General features: G+C 43.8%; 1 protein-coding gene across 1 annotated transcript in view; it reads left to right on the top strand.

Moving 5' to 3' along the window:
* STXBP4 (syntaxin binding protein 4) overlaps nucleotides 1-22,736 on the top strand; it is a 136,031-nt gene that overhangs the window by 18,307 nt on the left and 94,988 nt on the right. The window contains exons 5-11 of the mRNA XM_081849703.1: nucleotides 7,452-7,558; nucleotides 8,091-8,262; nucleotides 12,386-12,464; nucleotides 15,342-15,436; nucleotides 19,934-20,030; nucleotides 21,749-21,861; nucleotides 22,605-22,694. Coding sequence (XP_081705829.1) covers nucleotides 7,452-7,558; nucleotides 8,091-8,262; nucleotides 12,386-12,464; nucleotides 15,342-15,436; nucleotides 19,934-20,030; nucleotides 21,749-21,861; nucleotides 22,605-22,694 — 753 coding nt within the window. The remainder of the gene's footprint in view (nucleotides 1-7,451; nucleotides 7,559-8,090; nucleotides 8,263-12,385; nucleotides 12,465-15,341; nucleotides 15,437-19,933; nucleotides 20,031-21,748; nucleotides 21,862-22,604; nucleotides 22,695-22,736) is intronic.

The raw sequence follows: 22,736 nt of genomic DNA on the forward strand, positions 1-22,736 counted from the left end.
GAGCTTTTTTTCTCTGAGGACTGTTCTTTCTCTTCATCTCCATCTCTCTCTCTCTGTGTGTCTGTATATGTGGCTTCAGCGATAGCTGTGCAGCTTGCTCTGGCTTTTCAGGGAGGTGGGAGAAGGGACGGAGGGCAGTTTGTCAGTCCCTTCTCCCACCTCCTGGAAAAGCCAGCAAGAGCCACTCTATCTTTAAAGAGCAGACATGTCTGCAGCTTTTGCTGGCTTTTTTTGTTTTCCTCCTCTAAAAACTAGGTGCATCTTATGATCGGATGCGCCTTATAGAGCGAAAAATACGGTGATTATAGCACACAGAGAGAATACGCACGACTGTCAAATTTTTAACTCCTCCTTTTGAAAGCGAGCCAATCTAAAGAAACCTATTTATGCTTGTTTACGCTTTTCTCAAATTTAAGACCCAAGTCCCACCCCCTCCAAATCGATTCTGCAATTTATAGGCAGTTCGGAGCTTTAGCTGTGAACTAGCTTCAGATGCGGTTTGTGTGTGCTGTTTGGCCCCAGTGCCACCAGAGGCCACTGTTGCCACTTCTGTTGCTTGCCACCGCCAGCTATAAAGTATTTTAGCTAGCCTAGTCGGAAAAAATAGTAAGCACCGAGGAACAAACGAGATGCTGTTGCTCAGTGGTATAGCCTCAGAAGTTATAAACTGGCCACTAAGAAAGCAAACCAGGATTAGCTTCTTGTGGAATAGGTTGTTGCATGCTTTTTCATATACAGTGGTACCTTGGGTTAAGAACTTAATTCGTTCCGGAGGTCCGTTCTTAACCTGAAACTGTTCTTAACCTGAAGCACCACTTTAGCTAATGGGACCTCCTGCTTCCACCACACTGCCACTGCACGATTTCTGTTCTCACCCTGAAGCAAAGTTCTTAACCCGAGGTACTATTTCTGGGTTAGCGGAGTCTGTAACCTGAAGCGTATGTAACCCGAGATACCACTGTATAGTCTGCTGGAGTGTATATTAAAAAGCAATTAATGGTTTAATCCTGTGCATGATAAAATAAATGTGTGGCATCCCTTCCTTTCTCTTGCCATAGGTGAAGTGTCAAGTAATCACTCTTTTCCTTATCCATTGCCATATCTGGGCTCAGGGTGGGGAGGCGTCTTAGCCCACAAGTTCACACTCTGGCCTCTGCCTGATTTCCTGCTCTCTCTTTCTTTTTCTAGCCATCCTTTCCCCAGTGGTGACAGCGGCCTTCATTTGATTAGTGTCGGTTTATTAACTCGTGATATTCCAACCGGGCATCCCTTTGGGATAGCCTCCAGGCATTGCGAAGCAGAGATTCTCGTGATTGATTTAGAGCAGGCATAGGCAAACCCGGCGCTCCAGAGACTACAACTCCCATCATCCCTGACCACTGGTCCTCTTAACTAGGGATCATGGGAGTTGTAGTCCCAAAACATCTGGAGGGCTGAGTTTGTCTATGCCTGATTTAGAGGATCTCTCAGTGGTTAGGGAGGAAGGAGGGGCATTTGCTTCCTTATTGACTCATTCTGCCCTGAAAGTTTCAGTTCAGATCCTGTACCTGCCTCAGTTCTGTGTCAGTAAAATGGGAATAATCAGCCTCTCTAGTTTTGTCAGCCTGGTACACTCATAGAATCGTAGAGTTGGCAGGTCGGAGTGAAACAGTACAAACTTAAAGCTTTTGCAGATGACCTAGTTTTGACTTTACAGGAGCCAGAACCTAGTACGAAAAGAGTATTACAATTGATTCAAGAGTTTGGTCAGGTGGCGGGATTTAAACTAAACAAGCAGAAAACTAAGGTACTAGAAAAAAACTTGACAGTTACAGAGTCAGAATGGTTTCAGAGAGAGACAGAGTTAAACGTGGTTAAAAAAGTAAAATACCTAGGGGTGAATATAACAGCAAAAAACTTGAGTCTATTTAAGGACAGCTATGAGAAATGTTGGTCAGAAATTAAGAGAGATTTAGAAAGTTGGACAAGATTGAAACTTTCCTTGTTAGGCCAAATTGCTGCTATTAAGATGAATGTATTGCCAAAAATGCTGTTTTTGTTTCAAACATTACAGATTGTGGACAAAACAGAGTGCTTTCGGAAGTGGCAGAGAGATATTTCCAAATTTGTCTGGCAGGGCAAAAAGCCCAGAATTAAGTTTAAGATATTAACTGATGCGAAAGAAAGAGGGGGCTTTGCCCTGCCAGACTTAAGGTTGTATTATGAATCAGCAGCTTTCTGCTGGTTAAAAGACTGGCTACTTCTTGAAGACACTGATGTATTGGATTTGGAAGGTTTTAACAATGCTTTTGGTTGGCATGCATATTTATGGTATGACAAGGTTAAGATTAACAAGGTTTTCAAGAACCATATTGTCAGAAAAGCAGTGTTTAACGTCTGGACAAAATATAAAGACTTATTGGAAAATAAAACTCCAAGGTGGCTTTCACCATTGGAAGCTAAGGCCCAAAAAAGACTCAATATGGAGGCCAATTGGCCAAAGTATTGGGAAATACTAGAAAAAGATGGAGATAATTGGAAATTGCAGAGTTTGGAGAAAATGAAAGATAAAGTGCGAGATTGGTTACACTACGCTCAGATTAAGGAAGTTTTCAAACTTGACAAAAAGTTAGGATTCCAGGTGGAAAAATCGAAGCTGGAAACGGAATTGTTAGAGCCTAAGACTAAGGTACTTTCAAGAATGTATAACTTGCTGTTAAAATGGAACACACAAGATGAAACGGTAAAATCGGCTATGATAAAGTGGGCACAGGACATCGGGTATAATATCATGTTTGAGGACTGGGAAAGGTTGTGGACCACTGGGCTGAACTTCACTGCATGTAATGCTTTGAAAGAAAATGTTATGAAAATGATATATAGATGGTACATGACCCCAGTCAAACTTGCAAAAATATACCATTTGTCCGATAACAAATGTTGGAAATGTAAAGTAAGCGAAGGAACGTTCTTTCACCTCTGGTGGACCTGCCCTAGAGTGAAGGCTTTCTGGGAGATGATATACAATGAGCTGAAAAAGGTATTTAAGTATACCTTCCCTAAGAAACCAGAGGCCTTCCTCCTGGGTATTGTCGGCCAGAGGGTGTTAAAGAAGGACTGAACATTTTTTATGTATGCAACAACGGCAGCAAGGATACTCGTCGCCAAGCACTGGAAAACCCAAGATTTACCCACACTGGAAGAATGGCAGATGCAACTGATAGACTATATGGAACTGGCCGAGATGACCGGCAGAATCCGAGACCTGGGAGAGGAGACGGTTGAAGAAGACTGGAAGAAATTCAAGATTTATCTACAAAAATATTGTAAATTGTATGAATGTTAAGAAGGATGCTAGATCATAAATAATTTGGCACCACTAAGTTAGATGGAGTTATGAAGATAAGTGAGCTTTAAGAAAAGATAAATTTTTTTTTGGATAATTACTAGGTTACAATTAAATTTTTAGGATTTGAACAAAGGATATCTAAAATTAGAGAAATAACATGGGAAAACTAGATAATAAGAATCGAAACAAGGTGATAAATTGCTGGCAAAATTTTATTGTGAGGAACGCAGGAGTGGGAGACGTGAGGGAGTCCAAAGAAGTTAAGAAATTATGTTAAGATACATGTTATATTGTTTCTTTTTTGTGTATTGTATTCAAAAATTGTTAATAAATATCTATAGAATCGTAGAGTTGGAAGGGACCCTGTGGATCATCTAGGCCAACCCCTTGCAATGCATGATATGTGTGGCTGAACATCTTTATAGAGTACTTTCATGCCTTCAGAAGTGACCTATATGCTTAGAATTCCTGTTGTTTTCAGGCTGACAGCAATTCCATACCCTCCAATATTTCTCTGATAAAAATAGGGGTGTCTTATTCCATAATAATAATAATAATAATAATACTAACAATAGTTTTATTATTTATATCTCCACCTATCTGAGTGTGTTACCCCAGCTTCTCTGGGCAGCTTCCAACATATATAAAAACAAAATCAAACATTAAACATTTTTTTAAAAAAACCTTCCCTATACAGGGCTGCCTTCAGAGGTCTTCTAAAGGTTGTATAGTTACTTATCTCCTTGGCTTGGGGGGGGGGGTCACATAACTCCATACTCCCCAACATTTGTCCAATGAAAATAGGGTTGTCGTACCGTACCCTTCAACGTTTCTCTCATGAAAATAGGGACATCCTAAGGAAAAGCAGGACATTGCGGGTTCAAAGCAGAAACCGGAATGGCTTCTGTAAGTCTGGGACTCTTTCTGGAAAATAGAGACACTTAGAGGGTCTGCAATTTTCACAGACTGAATTGCTGCTTGCATTGAATTTTTTTAAAAGAGCCTCTTTTTTAATTTTAAGTGTAGAACTTGGCAAAAACAGAAATGTGATGTGCTGAAGGCTAAATGTTGGTTTGAGCTGAGTGCAAAAGCACTTTTTCTGGCCTCGTTCTCCACCTCCCCAGCCACCCACCCACATTTTCCTGAACTGTGCACTAAATTATTGGTGCCAAAGTCTTTGCGCTCTCCGCTGTTGCATCTGCTCAGTCCAAATGTTCGCCAAGGTTGTATGTATAGCTGTTTGAAACTGGATCCCATGCCCCCACCCCTCTGGTGCGAATTAATCCAGCTCAGAGCTGGATTAACTGGTACAGAAACTTCTCACAAACTGTCTGTGGCTTAATTCTAAAACAAAACGACCATCTGTGTCCAATTTTGTGCCCAGTGAAATTCCACTGATATCTCTCGCTGATCTGTTACTCTGTTCTGCAGCAGCAAAGTAGTTCAGCTCCTAATGCCAGCTTCTCCTTTCCAGGACATCTAGTACTGCCTGATTATCCCCTTCCCTGTCTCTTATCCTTTTTAAAAAAAATTCATCCCCTGGCATCCACGTGGCTGTCCAGTCCATCTATTGCTGATTTCGACAGCTCTAGCTATGAGGACTTGGTTCGCCTCATCACAGTGGCTGTTGCTCCCCATCAGGATAAAATACAGTGGTACCTCGGGTTACATACGCTTCAGGTTACAGACTCCACTAACCCAGAAATAGTACCTCGGGTTAAGAACTTTGCTTCAGGATGAGAACAGAAATCGTGCTCCAGCGGCGCAGCGGCAGCAGGAGGCCCCATTATCTAAAGTGGTGCTTCAGGTTAAGAACAGTTTCAGGTTAAGAACGGACCTCCAGAACGAATTAAGTACTTAACCCGAGGTACCACTGTAGTGGGAATAAAATACAAGCTTCACCTACAAGGACCCCTTCTGTTCCACAACTTGCATTTTAACACACTTTTGAGTTTATTTTGTTCCCTGTCCTAACTCAAAAGCAGAGTTATCGGACTGAAGTGCAGGTGGCGCTGTGGTCTAAACCACTGAGCCTTTTGGGCTTGCCAATCAGAAGATCGGCAGTTTGAATCCCCGCGACGGGGTGAGCTCCCGTTGCTCTGTCCTAGCTTCTGCCAACCTAGCAGTTCGAAAGCATACCAGTGCAAGTAGATAAATAGGTACCACTGCACCAGGAAGGTAAACGGTGTTTCTGTGCGTTCTGGTTTCCGTCACAGTGTCCCGTTGTGCCAGAAGCAGTTTAGTCCTGCTTGCCACATGACTTGGAAAGCTGTCTGTAGACAAACGCCGGCTCTCTCGGCCTGAAAGCGAGATGAGCACCGCAACCCCATAGTCGCCTTTGACTGGAATAAACCGACAAGGGGTCCTTTACCTTTATTTTACTTCTACAGACAAACAGACACATATAGTGCAGTACTGCTGCGACCCTAGTAGTTCAGAATGCATGTAAGGGTACCAACATTTTTAATAGGCTCCCATTTCTAAATCCTCTTCCAGGGTGTCCTGTCTGCTGAATAACTGTAGGAATGACGTTGTGGAGAATTTGGTGAAATTTTTGAGTGACACTATGAAATAACGTCACCATAAATCTTTAGAGCCACCTTTGTTTCTCACGATGTCTGGATAGTTTTACCTAAAAGTGCCTCCTACTTGTGGTGTGTTCTGATCCATGTATACAACACACTCATTCTATGCCAATAAAGGAGATTGAATTGATAAAACCTGCCTGCATGTAGAAAACTTGTGCATCTGCGACAAGGCTCTGCTCAAATTCCTTCTTCTAACATGCAAGCTGAGAGTTGAGGTTTTTTCTTCTTCCTTTGTATTCCATAGAAGGTTTTGCACTGTTTGCTGCTGGTGGTGGTTAGATTCGTTAGTCACTTGTCACACACTTGACCTACCACATACTTAAAAAACAGGAACACAAATACAGCATAGTACTAATTTATACTGGAGAAGAGAAGACTGAGAGGAAATATGATAGCCTTCTTTAAATATCTGGAGAGCTGTCACATGGAAGATTGAGCAAGCTTGTTTTCTGCTGTAGGACCCGAACCAGTGAATTCAGTTACAAGAAAGAGTCCAACATAACCATGGGTAGGCAAACTAAGGCCTGGGGGCTGGATCCAGCCCTGTCGCCTTCTAAATCCAGTCCACAGACGGTCCAGGAATCAGCGTGTTTTTACATGAGTAGAATGTGTCCTTTTATTTAAAATGCATCTCTGGTTTATTTGTGGGGCCTGCCTGGTGTTTTTACATGAGTATAATGTGGGCTTTTATTTAAAATGCATCTCTGGGTTATTTGTGGGGCATAGGAATTCATTCAGTTTTTCCCTCCAAAACATAGTCCAGCCCCCCACAAGGTCTGAGGGACAGTGGTGTAGTGGTTAAGAGCAGTAGTGTCGTATTCTGGGGAACCGCGTTGGCGTCTCCGCTCCTCCACATGCAGCTGCTGGGTGACCTTGGGCCAGTCACACTTCTTTGAAGTCTCTCAGCCCCACTCACCTCACAGAGTGTTTGTTGTGGGGGAAGAAGGAAAAGGAGATTGTTAGCCGCTTTGAGACTCCTTCGGGTAGTGATAAAGCAGGATATCACATCCAAACTCTTCTTCTGCTGCTGAAAAAGTTTGCTGACCCCTGAACTAAACATTAGGAAGAACGTTCTGATGTTAAGATCTGTTCAGCCGTGGAACAGGCTACCTCAGAAGGTGGCAGACTCTCCTTCATTGGAGGTTTTGGAGCAGAGTCTGAATAGCCACCTGTTGTGGATGCTTTACCCGTGATTCCTGCATTGCGGGGGGGTTTACTAAATGACCATTTCAGCTCTACACTTCTACACAGTCATACCAAAAGCCACATACAGTTCATAAACTGAGCAGAGCAAGGGGCAGAGAGCAGCCTGCTTCAGTCAGGCAGTTATTTGTACCAGGCACTCTGATTTGTTAGTTATTTGTACCAAGAGTCTGGCACTCTTATCAGATCAAATCTGGCCCTCCCCTTCTCTAAAAGGCAATTTGACAGACTGAACAACCTTGGGAGTTTATAAATTTGGAGAGTTTGCCTTGACCTCTTAAGGCAACTTGATTGCAAAAACAAGTGCCAACGACTGTCCTTGTTCTTGACAGGATGGTCGGCTGAGAGCTGGGGACCAGCTTGTTTCCATTAACAAGGAGTCATTGATTGGAATCACCTATGAAGAAGCAAGAAGCCTAATCAACAGAACAAAGCTGAGGTAACAACTGCCCTACAAAACAAGTCCTCCGAACACTGCATTTTACATCTGTCTGTCTTCCCTAGTATAGATTTGGTCGATTTATGTCTCTAGCTCTCACGATGAGAGAGAGGATTTTGGATATGTGTTGTTGGAAATGCTAAAATACAGAGCTGTTAAAAAGAACTCCCTGTCTTGCGGGCATAAATCCTGATACTTTCAGGCGCTGTGATTCTCCTGCGATTTGACCCCAACCCCATAGATGCATTCCATTGTTTCCCAAGACAGATGCCATCTAAGCCCAAACATTCTGGGCTGGTAACAGCACATTAAAAATGTAAGAACCTCACAAATTTGACCCTCCTAGCCATCAAGAACAAGGGCAATAATTAAAAACAAGCTGGTGCAACAGATTTTTGTCCCACTGAATTTTATTGACCCTCTAAACATCACTTGCTGCCTGACATATTTTGATGATTACAGGGAGGCCTTTATTATTTCAGGGAGAATGCAATGTACAATACCTGTGTCCAACCTGTGACTTCATTTTTAGATCTAGCTCCTCGTGGGAAATCGCATTCATTCGGCGTGAACCTCTTTCCAGTCAAGCGGAAACTGTGCCGCCCCCCTCCAGCCTGTTAACTTCGGGTGAATACGGACTGCAGCTTCCTCCATCTTCGTCTCCGAATGAGAGCATTGACTCAAAGATGTCTATTCTGAATGTGGCAAGTATTCTCTGAAAACCAATTTAAACCAATCTGTTGACAAAGGGGCAGCGATCATCAAGCAAACTGCTAAACTGGATAGATCATCCAAGTCCTGCTTATCGCAAATTTCACAGGCAGCCAGTTGTTTTAGCAGAAATCAATTCCTTGACCTCCTTGCTTACACATCGGTCTATATGTTCTTTCAGAAGGCACAAGTGATTGGCAGTGAGTCCTATATATGCCTAGCTTGGAAGTGAGTCCCGCTGGCAGGGCCGGATTTAGGTTTGATGAGGCCCTAAGCTACTGAAGCTAATGGGGCCCTTTATATGTCCAGCTGTCCTTTGTCAACAACAAATTGTCACTGTTTTTTGTGTTGAATATATGCTATACAGTGGTACCTTGGCTTACAGATGCTTCAGGTTACAGACTCCGCTAACCTAGAAATAGTGCTTCAGGTTAAGAACTTTGCTTCAGGATGAGAACAGAAATCGCACAGCGGTGGCATGACAGCAGCAGGAGGCCCGATTAGCTAAAGTGGTGCTTCAGGTTAAGAACAGTTTCAGGTTAAGAACGGACCTCCAGAACGAATTAAGTTCTTAACCCAAGGTGCCACTGTATGATAATTTATGGACCTAATCGGTATCTAAAGCCATTTGCACATGCAGAATGTTGGCACCCTATATATAGAAATGAGCAAACCAGTGATATTTTAGGGGCAGGCTAGCAGGTGGGGCCCATTACTTACATCATAGGAGCCTACACAACACAAAACATTGTTTCTGTATGTAGGCTTTATTTTATTTGTTTTTTATCTTATATTTTGAAAATGTACATCCAGTTCCCCCTCTTTTTTGGAGGGGGGGCAATAAAGTGGGACCCTAAGCTATAGCTTGTTTAGCTAGTCTGTAACCTGAAGCGTATGTAACCCGAGGTACCACTGTACATAAATCCGGCACTGTCTGCTGGGTTCAGTGGGACTTGTACCCAGCCATGCACACATAGCAGTGGAGGGCAGCTGGCAGTCCTATGGCGAGATGTAGCTCTCTGTGTAATTTTATGCAGCTGACAAGGAAGGGAGGAAGAGAGTTGTGTTAGGAAAAAGAGGAAAGAGAGGGAAAGGGTAGCCCCACCTGCTTTTAGCTCCAACCTCGTCCAGTTTTGACTTCAACCAACCACCAGTGTGCATTTCATAAATGATTGGCCCTTAGCAGAAAAAAAAGGTTGCCCATCCCTGTTATATAGGACAGCAGCCTCATATAATTGTAGAGTTGCAGGGGACCCCAATCGTCATCTAGTCCAATGTGGGGCTCAAACCCACAGCTCTGAAATTAAGAGTCTAATGCTGTGCTAACTGAGCTATCCAAAGATTGCCTCGCCCCCCCCCCAGTCGAAAGCTCACTTTCATTTATACCATGTGTGCCCCAACACACATATGTTCCTTATTTTGGTACACTTTTAAAAAATATTCAAATCTTCCTTTCCTTAAGAAAAAACTTACCTCTATTTATACTGAAGTTTTCTTATCTGTGTTGGTCCGATGGAACGTAAGTGGCAACCAGGGTTTCTTTTTGTATGTAGGCAAATTCATGAGCTCTACCAGCTATTGAGATATGTTAATCTTTTGTAACTTATAAAGTAGCACTATATGCGTTGGCAGCTAAGAAGATCAGGAGAAAAGAACTAGATAAAATAGTAGTCAGTTGCAAAGGTGATTCGGACATTTAAGCTGGCACATTCTACCTGAGAACCCCTTGCTATTCTATCATATGCAACAAATAATTTTTAGGAGACGTGATGTGGTTTATTGTATGTGCAGTGCCTGATGTTTTTATGGTTTTTTATGGATGCAGGTGGCATTGTGGTCTAAACCACTGAGCCTAGGGCTTGCTGATTGGAAGGTCAGCGGTTCGAATCCCCGCGATGGGGTGAGCTCCCCTTGTTCAGTCCCAGCTCCTGCCCACCTAGCAGTTTGAAAGCACATCAAAGTGCAAGTAGATAATAGGTACCGCTCCAGCGGGAAGGCAAACGGTGTTTCCCTGCACTGCTCTGGTTCGCCAGAAGCGGCTTAGTCATGCTGGCCACATGACCCGGAAGTTGTCTGCGGACAAACGCCGGCTCCCTCGGCCAATAAAGCAAGATGAGTGCTGCAACTCCAGAGTCGTCCGCGACTGGACCTCACGGTCAGGGGGTACCTTTACCTTTATCTTTAAGGTTATTGTTGCTTTTCTCTTTGTTCCCTTTGTGAATGATGTCATGGCCTTTGGCTAGTGCAATAAAGATGATGATGATGATGATGATGATGATGATGATGATATGTTAAGCTCTTCCTCAGTTCAAACAGTCGGGAGGAAAATACATTTTTTAAATTAAAAAAGGAAAGAAAGAATAAGGAGAATTTCTCTGCCAAGCGTGCTGTGTGGCTTCTTCCCACAGCCAGCATCCTGTCATCATTCTTAGTATGGAGGTAGTAAGGAAGTTTTAACAGACACATGATTCCTCCTTCTCCCCCCCTCCCTCCCCCTCCCGATAAAACCCCAAAGCTCTGTGTGGAAAACATGCTCTTCTTTGAAATATAATGCTAATACAACTGGAGAAATTTCAATGAACTGAATAACATTTTTATACCATTCTGTTGGAGGTCCTCTTTTCTTTTAAGCATTATTTTGATGAACTGGTAGTCCATTTGGATCCTAAGCATGCTTTCTTGGGAGTAAACTCCCACCAGACACAAGAGGAACATAGATCTGCATAAGACTGTACTCTTTCTCAGCACTGTTGGGTATAAACAGCTCCCTCGGGAAATGACAAACAGATGGAGGAAAGCAAAACACGATAGGTCATACGTTACATTGCATTAGATTTGCAACCTGAATTTTTCAGGAGTCTGGCATGTCACTGAGATGTGCCTGCACTGTAATGTATAAAACAGAGTCCTTTAAAAGCCATGAACACGTGGGAGCCAGTGTGGTGTAGTGGTTAGTGTGTCAGACTAGGAACCTGGGAGACCAGGGTTCGAATCCCCACTCAGCCATGAAAGCTTACTGGGTGAGCTTGGGCCAGTCACTCACTTTCAGCATAACCTACCTCGGTGGATAAGATGGGGAGGAAGAGAACCATGCACACCACTTTCAGCTCCTTGTAGGAAAGGGTGATATACAAATGAAATCAATCCATCAGAGCTTCCCTGGGACATGTGATCAAATGTTCCCTTGCTCCTTTTTTTTTAGCCATTAACACTTCCTAGAATTCTATTCTATGGCACGGCATGAAACAGTGGAAATTCTTAATGCTACTGATTGTTGTTTTTTTGTCAGAAAAGGACAGGGATCTGTCTGGCAAGAGCTAAACGTTCCCTGATGGAAAACCTCTACGTGCCTTTTGCGTAATAAATGGCACCCAGTTCCTGCTTTGGATCTCCTCGTTCTCGGGACCACCACCGTAGCCACTGTCTGTGTAGAGCTACTAAGAGAAATTGGACATTTTTAAAAAGCCATGTCAGGGAGGTAGGAGTGTATTGAAGCCTTTTTCCAGCCTTGGAGCCAGCGTGGAATTCCTTAGCTAGGGGCCCTCCATCAGGAGTGCGCTTTTGCCAGTTGCGCAGTACTTAAGGTTGCCCACATATCTGATGGAATGCACCCTCCCGTTCTTTGTGGCTGGCGGTTTGGCTTGGTGTCCACGGATTGGTCCGGCCTGCCAAATTAAGTTCCTTTTGGCTTCTATAGCTTCTCTCGCTCTCTGCAGCTAACAGTGTCCCTTCTAGCGTGGTTGTATCACTGCATGAGTTGATAGGGTGGGGATGAATTTCTTTGCAGCGGCAGGCGGAGAAAAACTAAATAACCATGGTTTATTCCAGCTGTTCTGGGGCTGCTTGAAGAACAGTCAATACAGACCACTCTTCCAAAGCTGCTTAACATAATTCTATGGGCGCATGTTGCAAAGGGAACCAGTTTCTTTTAAAGCTTTTGCTATGTATTGTATATTCATCTGAAGTTTAGATAAAGCATTAGCCAGGGCTTCTTTTCTGTAATCAGCCTGTGTGTGTGTGTGTGTGTGTGCTTGGTTTTTAATGACATTTGTTTGTTTGGTCCTTGACCTACTTTACCCGAAGGCACCTCCTTATTTTGTGTTTTTTCTTTCATAGACGAAAGCCGGATTCAAGAAGAGAGAGCAATCTCCTGCATTTTCTGCAAACAACAGTACCACTGATGCATCTGCTGGGGGTAAACGCTCACTTCCTTGCTTTCTCATCACATAGTTGCCATTACCTTTCTCACAGGAGTAGCATTTAATGTGTTTACTTTTCCTTTAGAAAAAGCCTCTATTATGCACCAATTGTTCCCCTAACACGAATGAATGGATTGTCTAGCAGTCCCTTTCCAATATAATGGCCATTGGCTATTTTGTGGGATGGCTGAACAAGGATGGATTGTCCTTGCTTGTAACCAGCAAGGACAATGCACCCTTTCCTTGCTCATTTGTCTTCTACAGCTATAGGATTGACACCTGGGGTTTGGGGCTGTGGGTGCCAGGGCCTGGTCCAAAGCTCATGATGTAGCGACCTTTCTGAAGCTAAACATATCTGGGTCTGGCTAGTGAAAGGATGGGATACCATCAAGGAGGCCCATGTAAGTCACCTTGAGTGCCATAATGGAAACGATGTGAGATATAAAGGGTGGCGCTGCGGTCGAAACCACTGAGCCTCTTGGGCTTGCCGATCGGAAGGTTGGCGGTTCGAATCCCCGCAACGATGGTGAGCTCCCTTTGCTGTCCCAGCTTCTGCCAACCTAGCAGTTTGAAAGCACGCCAGCGCAAGTAGATATATAGGTACCACTGCAGCGGGAAGGTAAACGGCATTTCCGTGCGCTCTGGCACTCATCACGGTGTCCTGTTGCGCCAGAAGCGGTTTCGTCATGCTGGCCACGTGACCCGGAAAGCTGTATGTGGACAAACGCTGGCTCCCTCGGCCTGAAAAGCGAGATGAGCGCCTCAACCCCATAGTCGCCTTTGACTGGACTTTGACCGTCCAGGGGTCCTTTACCTATAAAGGGAGTAATAAATGGTTTTCAAAGTCTGTTTCAGGGAATACCAAGGTTGCAGGTTCGATCCCCATTTGGGGTAGCTGCGTATTCCTGCATTGCAGGGGGTTGGTCTAAATGATCCTCAGGTTCCTTTCCCACTTTACAATTCTATGAATATGGGGTTCTCCATAAGCTTTCTCCCTGAGAATATCTGTAACGCTGGACAAGCTTGCCCTCCATGACAGCTCCTTCCTAGAACACCCTCCTCTCAGATGTCAAGGAAATAAACAACTACCTGACTTTGAGAAGACATCTGGAGGCAGCCCTATACAGGGGAAGTTTTAAATGTTTGGGGTTTTACTGTGTTTGATGTTTTCATTTGTTGGAAGCCACCCCGAGGGGCTGTTGCTGTTGTTTCAGTGTATTCTAGGATAAGCCCTGGTTTCTGCAGCAGTAGTTCCATTCAGTAGGCCTGGCTGGAGCCCTGCATGAACTAACACTCCCAGAATGCTTTGCAATGCCACACCAGGCACCTGTGGCAAACAAATAGACATGGACAGGCTTCCCTGGAAGTAGGCAGATTGAAAACCTGTCAAGCTTATATAATTAGTAATCAATAGGCTCACTTTGGCACAGCATGGTGAATAACACCGGCGTATCTGAAGATCCAGTTGCCATAGAAACTTAAGTATTTTCCAGTGCTTATAGGACTCTGCACTTAACATATGTTTGGCACATGTATATTAAGGATATAAAATGAGTGAGTGTAAAAGCACCTTGCATTTTGTTTTCACATTTGCCGAAGGTTGGGTAGGAAGCAAGGGCTCAGGCATAGGCAAAATCCTTGTTTTGCCTCAAAGTCGCTTCTCCTGTATGTATTAAACAGGTAGTAGGCAGTTCATCTATGTACGTATAGCTATAGATGCAAAAATATGTTGGGGTATTCTAAAAGCATGTGCACCTTGGGTGGTAGAATACTGTATGGGTTGTCTAGTGTTGGTACAGCCATGCTTGCTCAACCATGCATATAACACACTGGTCCTGAAAGACCTACACTGGCTCCCAGTACATTTCTGAGCATAATTCAAAGTGTTGACGCTTACCTTCAAAGCCCTAAACAGCATCAGCCCCGTATACCTGAAGGAGCGACTCCAACCACATTGCTCAGCCCGGACACTGAGGTCCACCTCCAAGGGCCTTCTGGTGGGTCCCTCCCCGTGAGAAGTGAGGTTACAGGGAACCAGGCAGAGGGCCTTCTCGGTAGTGGCGCCCGCCCTGTGGAATGCCTCCCATCAGATGTCAAGGAAATAAACAACTATCTGACTTTTAGAAGACACCTGAAGGCAGCCCTGTTTAGGGAAGTTTTTAATGTTTGATGTTTTATCGCTTTTTTAATATCCTGTTGGGAGCCACCCAGAATGGCTGGGGAAACCCAACCAGATGGGCAGGGTATAAGTAATAAACTGTTATTGTTATTGTTATTGCTATGCAAATATGTAGGCTTTGGGGGATGTTTTAGAAAGCAGTTTTGGTGACTTGGCAGGAGTCCAAAGAAATGCCCCCTCACCACAAAAAATAAATAAATTATGTGCATCTGTGCCACAGCCTGTATCAACTTCTCTCTCTCTCTCTCCTTCTCTCTCTCTCCCTCTATCTATCTCCAACTCCTGTTTCCTTTTGATTGTTTTTTAAAAGAGGTGTCACAGGTGCAAGCCATGTGCCTCTCATGTCATGATATGACCGTTCATATTTCAATAATGTCTGTTTGATCCACACCCCATCATTCCCCAATTATCCTCCAGGTTTTTGTTTGTTTTTGTCATCTCTTGGCGGGTTCGTACAGGAAGGTCCATCTAGTATTTCAGCAGCATCCATCAGTTTCCATTTGAGATCTGTAATAAACATTTAAATTGCATCTTGCTTACCGTTTAAAGGGGGGGGGGAATAACAAACACGAGTTGATTCTGGTATTCAGGTGATTAGCTCCAGTTGTTTGAACAGCAGGAGTTCGGAACACATCCTTCAGGAGAAAAAGTTCCAATTAGATTTCCAATTAATGTGCAACCTGTTGTCTCTTAGCTGTTGGCCCCACGTGGAGCGATGATTATGGACCACAAAGAAGGAAGATTTCCCTAAACCCCACTGTTCGTCTCCAAGCAGATAAACTAGAGATGGTAAATATCTTCTGTCTTATTTTTTACCTTTGTTCCTGTGGCAATTTGGTGACAGAAATTACTATTCCACATGGGTAAATAACACTCGTGAGACCAATGGTTTGCTGTGCTGAATCGACATTTGTTGCCTGGTGAAATTATTTAGCAAATATTGAAATGGTCTGGCTGGATGAAAATGTTTTTAAGCTTTTGATGCTACTCTTTCTGCTGCGATTTCCTCTCCTAGCATCAGAACTGCCTTTTGCAAATGTTGCAGGAACCTTTAGCCCAAATCTAGGGAAAGTCATGCTTGAGTTCCCATTGACTTTATATCCCATTAATTTCAGCAATTTACTTTGGCTCTAGCAATTTACTTTGGCTCGGGACCCTTGTTGTCTTTCCTTTTAAAATATTTTTATAGTCACACTAGCTTATTTCTAGCGATCTCTAAAATTTGCAATATATTACTGTAGGTCTCCAGCCAAAGTAACTGGAAGATTCCATTTTGGCCAGGAGTTGTGAGCACTTTGTGGCTATGACACGAACTTGTAGAGCTTTTGTTCTTCTTGCCAAGTAAATGAATTTCAGCAAGGACTCTTTGGACTCACAAAGAGAGTGGCAGGGACTGAGTGCTTGTGTGTATTCAGATCCAAATAGAGGAGTTTACACGTTAACGCAGATGAAGAAAAAGATTAGAGTGGGGTCAGCAAACTTTTTCAGCAGGGGACCGGTCCACTGTCCCTCAGACCTTGTGGGGGGCCGAACTATATTTTGGGGGGGGGGGGAATAAAAATGAATGAATTCCTATGCCCCACAAATTGTTAGGATATTTCCGTTCCACCTTAAAGGGAGCAGGATGTTTGTGTCACAGCCTGCGTATTTCCTGTTCACAGGATGTTTCTGTTGTGTCTATGCTTTCGTTTCTCTCTCTTTGCCTGAGACACCGAAGCAGGCAGTCATGTTTTCTTTGTTCTGACCAACGCTGAATAAAATTGTAAATAATGCTCTCCTGCGTGCATCTTTCGCTGTGCGAATTCTGCTGATAGAGCGTGCATCAGCTCTGGAATGTGGCAAGCTATTTCTGGAGCTCATGTCGCTAATTGATTGATACTGCGTTTCTACGGGAGGTCGATGGACGTCCGGAGACAGCGTGGGGGCATGATGGCTTTTGTCTCCCTGGCAGTATCCCAACACAAATAACCCAGAGATGCATTTTAAATAAAAGCCCACATTCTACTCATGTAAAAACACACTGATTCCTGGACCGTCTGTGGGCCGGATTTAGAAGGTGATCGGGCCCCTGGGCCTTAGTTTGCCTACCCATGTTTTGGAGCCACATTTTCTGTTCGAAATGGTTGAAAGAATGTTCATAGTGGAGGTGCCATCCTGCAAGTCCTTCTCCTTCCTCATTCCACCCTGTGTGCATTGAAAGCGAGTTGCAGGTTAGCTTCCTGCAAGGAACTGAGCAGAGCTCCCCCATCCTGGGTGCATTGCTGCTGAGTATGTTGCAACAGGCTATAGGCCTTGGAGGAGCAGGTGGGTGGGAGACCTTGTGTTAGAGCAGGGTTTCCCAAACTTGGGTCTCCCGCTGTTGTCGGACTACAACTCCCATCATGCCCCAGTGGTCGGGGATGATGGGAATTGTAGTCCAAAAACAGTGGGAGACTGAAGTTTGGGAAACCCTGTGTTATAGCATGGATGGGCCTCTGATTGGAATAAATAGCTTGGCTTCGTTGAGCACCCTTGTCATGAATGTGGCTTCCCTGAATGGTGGCTACATGGAAGGGCCAGATCCTACTTAACTCTTATTAAGTGCTACTCCACAATGTGTTCACTCCCTCCATGCAGCGAGAGCAGGATGCCAGCCACAGATTATTTCCCGGAAGAACAATATGGAAGCCTGTGATTCATTGTGAGTTTGGAGCAAGGAAGTATATTCAAACAGGGCAGCCTTGCTTGTACACACATTTATTTGTTTTTAAACAGCTCTCTACTGCTGTTTCTCATTTTTTTTCCCAACCCTAAATTCCATTTGCCGCATCTCCCTATCAGTTTGCTATGTCCATAATCATATAAAAACCCAATGAAAATTCATCAATATTTTTGGGTGCCTTTTTCCTCATATGCATGTTTCGGGGGCGTTACTTTGCCCAGTTTGCACATTTTCCTGCAAGCAGCCTTTCATAATGCAGTGCATGCATACATAAATGTTTGTGCACGTTTTTTGGGGGGTGGGGAAACAGCTTTGCAAAATTCAAGTGTGAATTTCAGAAAATAGCTGCATTTCAGCTTGTGTATTCTCTCGGGAAGTGTGAGCTCTTCCTTGTTAGTGAAGATCAAGTCGAGGGTAACGGACAACCCTTGCTCCTTCCTCCTATTTCTGAGTTGGAAAGTTGTGCTAGCAAACTATGGCAGGAATTTGCTGGAGATTTCATGCTTAGGGACGTTTGTAACCCAGCAGATAATAGAGAAGTTGAAGTCTCCCATTAGTAAAATTTCTTCTTTCCCTGAAACACCTACAGTTTGAGAGGAAAATGTTTTGGGTATCAGTGATACATTTTTCTTTTTCTTTTCAAGTGCTTTCATCAAGGTGCTTTTATCAAAGTTCTGCCGCCGCCTTCTTCCCCAGCTATTTCCCAAAGTTATTTTGCTAAAAAAGATCTCATTTCTCTTTTTTGTGATACCTTCTTCTCTCACTTCATCAATACCGAGAGCAGGAAAATAAGGGGGGGAAGAGCTGTGAGGGGTAGACCACTTAAATATTTATATCGTTTTTGTGTAAGTGCTTGAAGATTGGGCTTCCGAATTTGCTCTTTCTTTCCATTTTTTCTCGTTGTCAATTGTTTGTTTTAGGAGACTAAGTGCTGATGCAACCCACACCGAGTTGCGTTTCAAGCTGCGTATGCCTCTTTTCAAATCTCCTCTCTTTAAAATCTTTGTTTGGGTGCCAGAAAATGGCGCTGTGAATCAGCCGGGCTGCTTTATCCCCCTGCTTATCTTACTTTAATAGGTAACCCACCCACCCAACACCTAGAAGAAGCACCATCTACTCCCCGCAGCCACTGCACACCTCCCTAACCTTTTCAGTAAGAGCCTGTTGGAATGAATGGAGGTTTCAGAGTGGGCCGCTTTAGATTGCCTCTAAAAAGCGCCCGGGACTCTTGCACACGCCCTGATACATCGTGTGCTTACTTGGCCGCCACTAGCAGACCCATTAAAACATTACAAAGAGGATGGGTTAGGCAGCAGAGAATGGATAAACCGGTGCTTATGTTGTTCTGAGATAATGTGCACAAAGCACTTTGAACGCTCCAGAGTGCCACGTAAATGCTTTGTTTTTCTTTCGTGAAGGCATTTTGCAGAATCAGGGTTTCAGTTCCGCCACAGCACACTTACGAGTGTATGTAAAACTTTTCTCTCTGTGGATATATAGGAACAGATCAAGGGAGCCCAACCCAAGGGTGCCAAATATTTTTTTTTGGGGGGGGGTCAGCGTTGCCACACATAGTTGATAACGAAACACAGCAGCTGCACACCATTTGAATAGTAAAGGTAAAGGTCCCCCTGCCCGTACTGGCCAGTCTTGACAGACTCTGGGGTTGTGCGCTCATCTCACTCTATAGGCCGGGGGCCAGCGCTGTCTGCAGACACTTCCGGGTCACATGGCCAGCGTGACGAAGCTGCTCTGGCGAGCCAGAGCCGCACACGGAAACGCCGTTTACCTTCCCACTAGTAAGCGGTCCTTATTTATCTACTTGCACCAGGGGTGCTTTCGAACTGCTAGCACCAGGGGTGCTTTCGAACCTTATTTATCTACTTGCACCAGGGGTGCTTTCGAACTGCTAGGTTGGCAGGCGCTGGGACCGAACGACGGGAGCGCACCCCGCCGCGGGGATTCGAAGTCCTAGGCGCTGAGGTTTAACCCACAGCACCACCCGCGTCCCAGTGGGACGTCCCTTATTTGAACAGTAATGCCCATCAACTTTGTGGGGGCCTGGCCCCCTCAAATACTTTATTGTGAAGAGACCTCAGCCACGAGAGGTCTCTGTTTTATGGAACAGATGCACCCCATAATCCAGTGTTGGAGAGAGGAAATAGGAAGTGTGTTAGTGCATTATTATTATTATTATTATTATTATTATTATTATTATTATTTACATCCCACCTTCTTCCCAGACTGGAAAGGTGACTTAAGCAAGTTAAAACAAGACAGATTATTATTATTATTATTATTATTATTATTAACATCCCACCTTCTTCCCAGACCGGAAAGGTGACTTAAGCAAGTTAAAACAAGACTAATAATAATAATAATAATAATAATAATAATTTATTTATTTATACCCCACCCATCTGGCAGGGTTTCTGGGCGGCTTCCAACAGAATATTAAAATACAATAATCTATTGAACATTAAAAGCTTCCCTAAACAGATAAAAGGAGGTGCAATGCTCCATCATTGTCAGATAGAGAATTCAAACCCCTGTGCTTTCTCTCTCTCACCAAATCCCGCTTCTAGGCTCTGCATTATCTCGGGATTCAACCCACAAAAGAACAGCAAGAAATCCTAAGGCAGCAGCTCCCAAAGGATCCGAAAGGAACAGTGTCTTTTGGAGGTAATGAAGTGAGTTCTAGGCAAATGGTAACAGAGAATGCTGAATGAAAAAGCCTTCCTCGCAGTGTTTGGGTGATACCTGGGTTTCAACATCGTGATAGATCATCAGCTAAACATCGTGACATACTGAAATATCACGATGTCTGAAAGAAGGATGGAGCTATGGAGAAGCATTGGCTGGCTTCACAGTTTTTCCGCATCACAATTTTTGCATGGCACACACCATGATTTGCGATATGCAGTGGTACCTCAGGTTAAGTACTTAATTTGTTCCGGAGGTCCGTACTTAACCTGAAATTATTCTTAACCTGAAGCACCACTTTAGCTAATGGGGCCTCCTGCTGCCGGCGTGCCGCTGGAGCACGATTTCTGTTCTCATCCTGAAGCAAAGTTCTTAACCCGAGGTACTATTTCTGGGTTAGTGGAGTCTGTCACCTGAAGCGTATGTAACCTAAAGCATCTGTAACCCGAGGTACCACTGTATTTGTAGGTCAAAAATTAGGAAACTGCTATCATGATACAGTCATATCTCATGTTACGTCTGCTTCATGTTACGTTCTTTCAGGTTACGTCCTGCGGCGACCCGGAAGTACCGGAAAGGGTTACTTCTGGGTTTCACCGCATGCACAGAAGCACAAAATGACTTCACGCGCATGCGCAGAAGCGGCCATTTGCAACCCGCACGTGTACAGACACGCCTCTGTGGGTTGTGCTCTTTTCATGTTGCGAATGGGTCTCCGGAATGGATCCCGTTTGCAACCAGAGGTACCACTGTATGGACTTCCTACTGGATTTGGGTGATACATCAATATATATCCCAGCCCTATTCATTACAGTAATAAACAGTGTTTAGGTTTGACCACACAAGGCTCTGCATTGTCATATTGTGGGCTACTCTCACAGTTTGCTTGCTTAGGGCTAGGAGCCAGGGAGCGGAGTCGAACGCAGTGGCAGCACGGCCCCAGCGGCAAGGGAAAGACAGGGGAAGGCGCCCCCCCCCCTCCAGCCAGTTGTGGCAGCAGCAGGAGGAGCTGCCAGCACTGAGCTGCCTTGTACCCGTCTCCATGTTCACCCTCAGAACATTGGGGGACGGGACGGGTCGGCCCCCTAAAACCCCCCCAAAACATTTGGGGGGCCAAAGTGCCTCTGTCCCTAGTATGTGAAGAAGCGCAACCCATAGTTCACCAACTATTTAACGCAGGCATAGGCAAACTCAGCCCTCTAGATGTTTTTGGACTACAGCTCCCATCATCCCTAGCTAACAGGACCAGTGGTCAGGGATGATGGGAGTTGTAGTCCCAAAACATCTGGAGGGCCGAGTTTGCCTATGCCTGATTTAATGGGAAACTATGGGTTGTTCCGAAGAGGAAGTAGCTAAATGAGCTCAGTGCCTGTAAGTGAGAGGAGAATGTGTGTGAATCCACAGGTCTCTCATCTAATTCGAGCCTTTTTAGGGTTGCCAGAAGCTAACATAACACTGATGGCAATTAACCTAGCTAACTTGTTAAAAACCCGGCTGTCATTTTGTATGCTTACAGATTTCCCTACGTGCAATTCATAGCTAGTGTTTTATAGGAAATGGGTGATGGGGAGAAACTTGGGGAACATCGAGAAAACATAGCAATTGTTCAGCAGGCAGCTAAAAGTTGGGTGCAATCTTGAAATGGCTTCTTTTGCCATTGATCAGACATGTTTATGCTCACTTAGCCTCTGTTTCAGACTTTGTCCAGGTGGCAAGAAACCTCTTCTGTTTACAGCTAGATGGGGCAGGTGGTGCCCAAGGACAGGCAGCACTTAATGCTCACGAAATTGCCCAATTACTAGATTCACAGGTAAGTAATGTGTCTGCTATGGACCTCTGTACATTGATCTGGACTTCGTTTATTAATTTATTTAATTATTCATTCATTCATTGAATCCATCCATCTGTTCACTGATTAAATGAATAGATAATAACAATAATAATTTGTTACTTTTATTTCATACAGCTGTCCTGTATTGTCCTTCTCCTGCTAGTCTATTGTTGGGTTTTCTTCCCTTTAGTTTTGTGCCTTTCTAATGGTTGATTTTACGAATTTAATATTGCAAACCCCTGTTCAACCTTGCATTTTAAAATGAAATTGTCTTGTTAGCTTCTTCTAAAAACCATTGGCTATTAAGCAATAACTTAGGGCTTTGATAAACGCACACACAAATATGCTTGAAGGCCAGCTTGTTGGATTCTCTTCTAATTATTCTGCTTCAGTTTGTACTTGCTGATTTTGCAAGTTAAGTTAATTCATTGGAGTAGCAGGCAAATCTCTTAATAAGACTGGATTAAGTTGGTTTATATTATTATTATTATTATTATTATTATTATTATTATTATTATTATTATTATTATTATTACTGTCTCCGCAAAGCAATAACAATAAAAATAGCATCATTTTATATAATCTTAAAGTATTAATGGTTAATGTAGGTGTTATACAATGTAGGTGTTTAAGTATCATCATGGATAAAACTGACCTAATTATTCCAAAATTTCTTTGTTAACAATCCCCACTCCCCCCCCCCCATATTTCAATGCATCCAGTTTGTCTCCTGTGATCCTTTGCAAAGAGAGGAATTGGAAGAACTTAAGAAAGAGAGAAGTGAAGCTTTACAAGAAATATGCAAATTGAAGGTAATAGTTTGCTTTGCTCATCTGAAACAAAATATACTCATC

Source organism: Podarcis erhardii (assembly GCF_964252035.2).
Source record: "Podarcis erhardii genome assembly, chromosome: 2".
Lineage (NCBI taxonomy): Eukaryota > Metazoa > Chordata > Lepidosauria > Squamata > Lacertidae > Podarcis > Podarcis erhardii.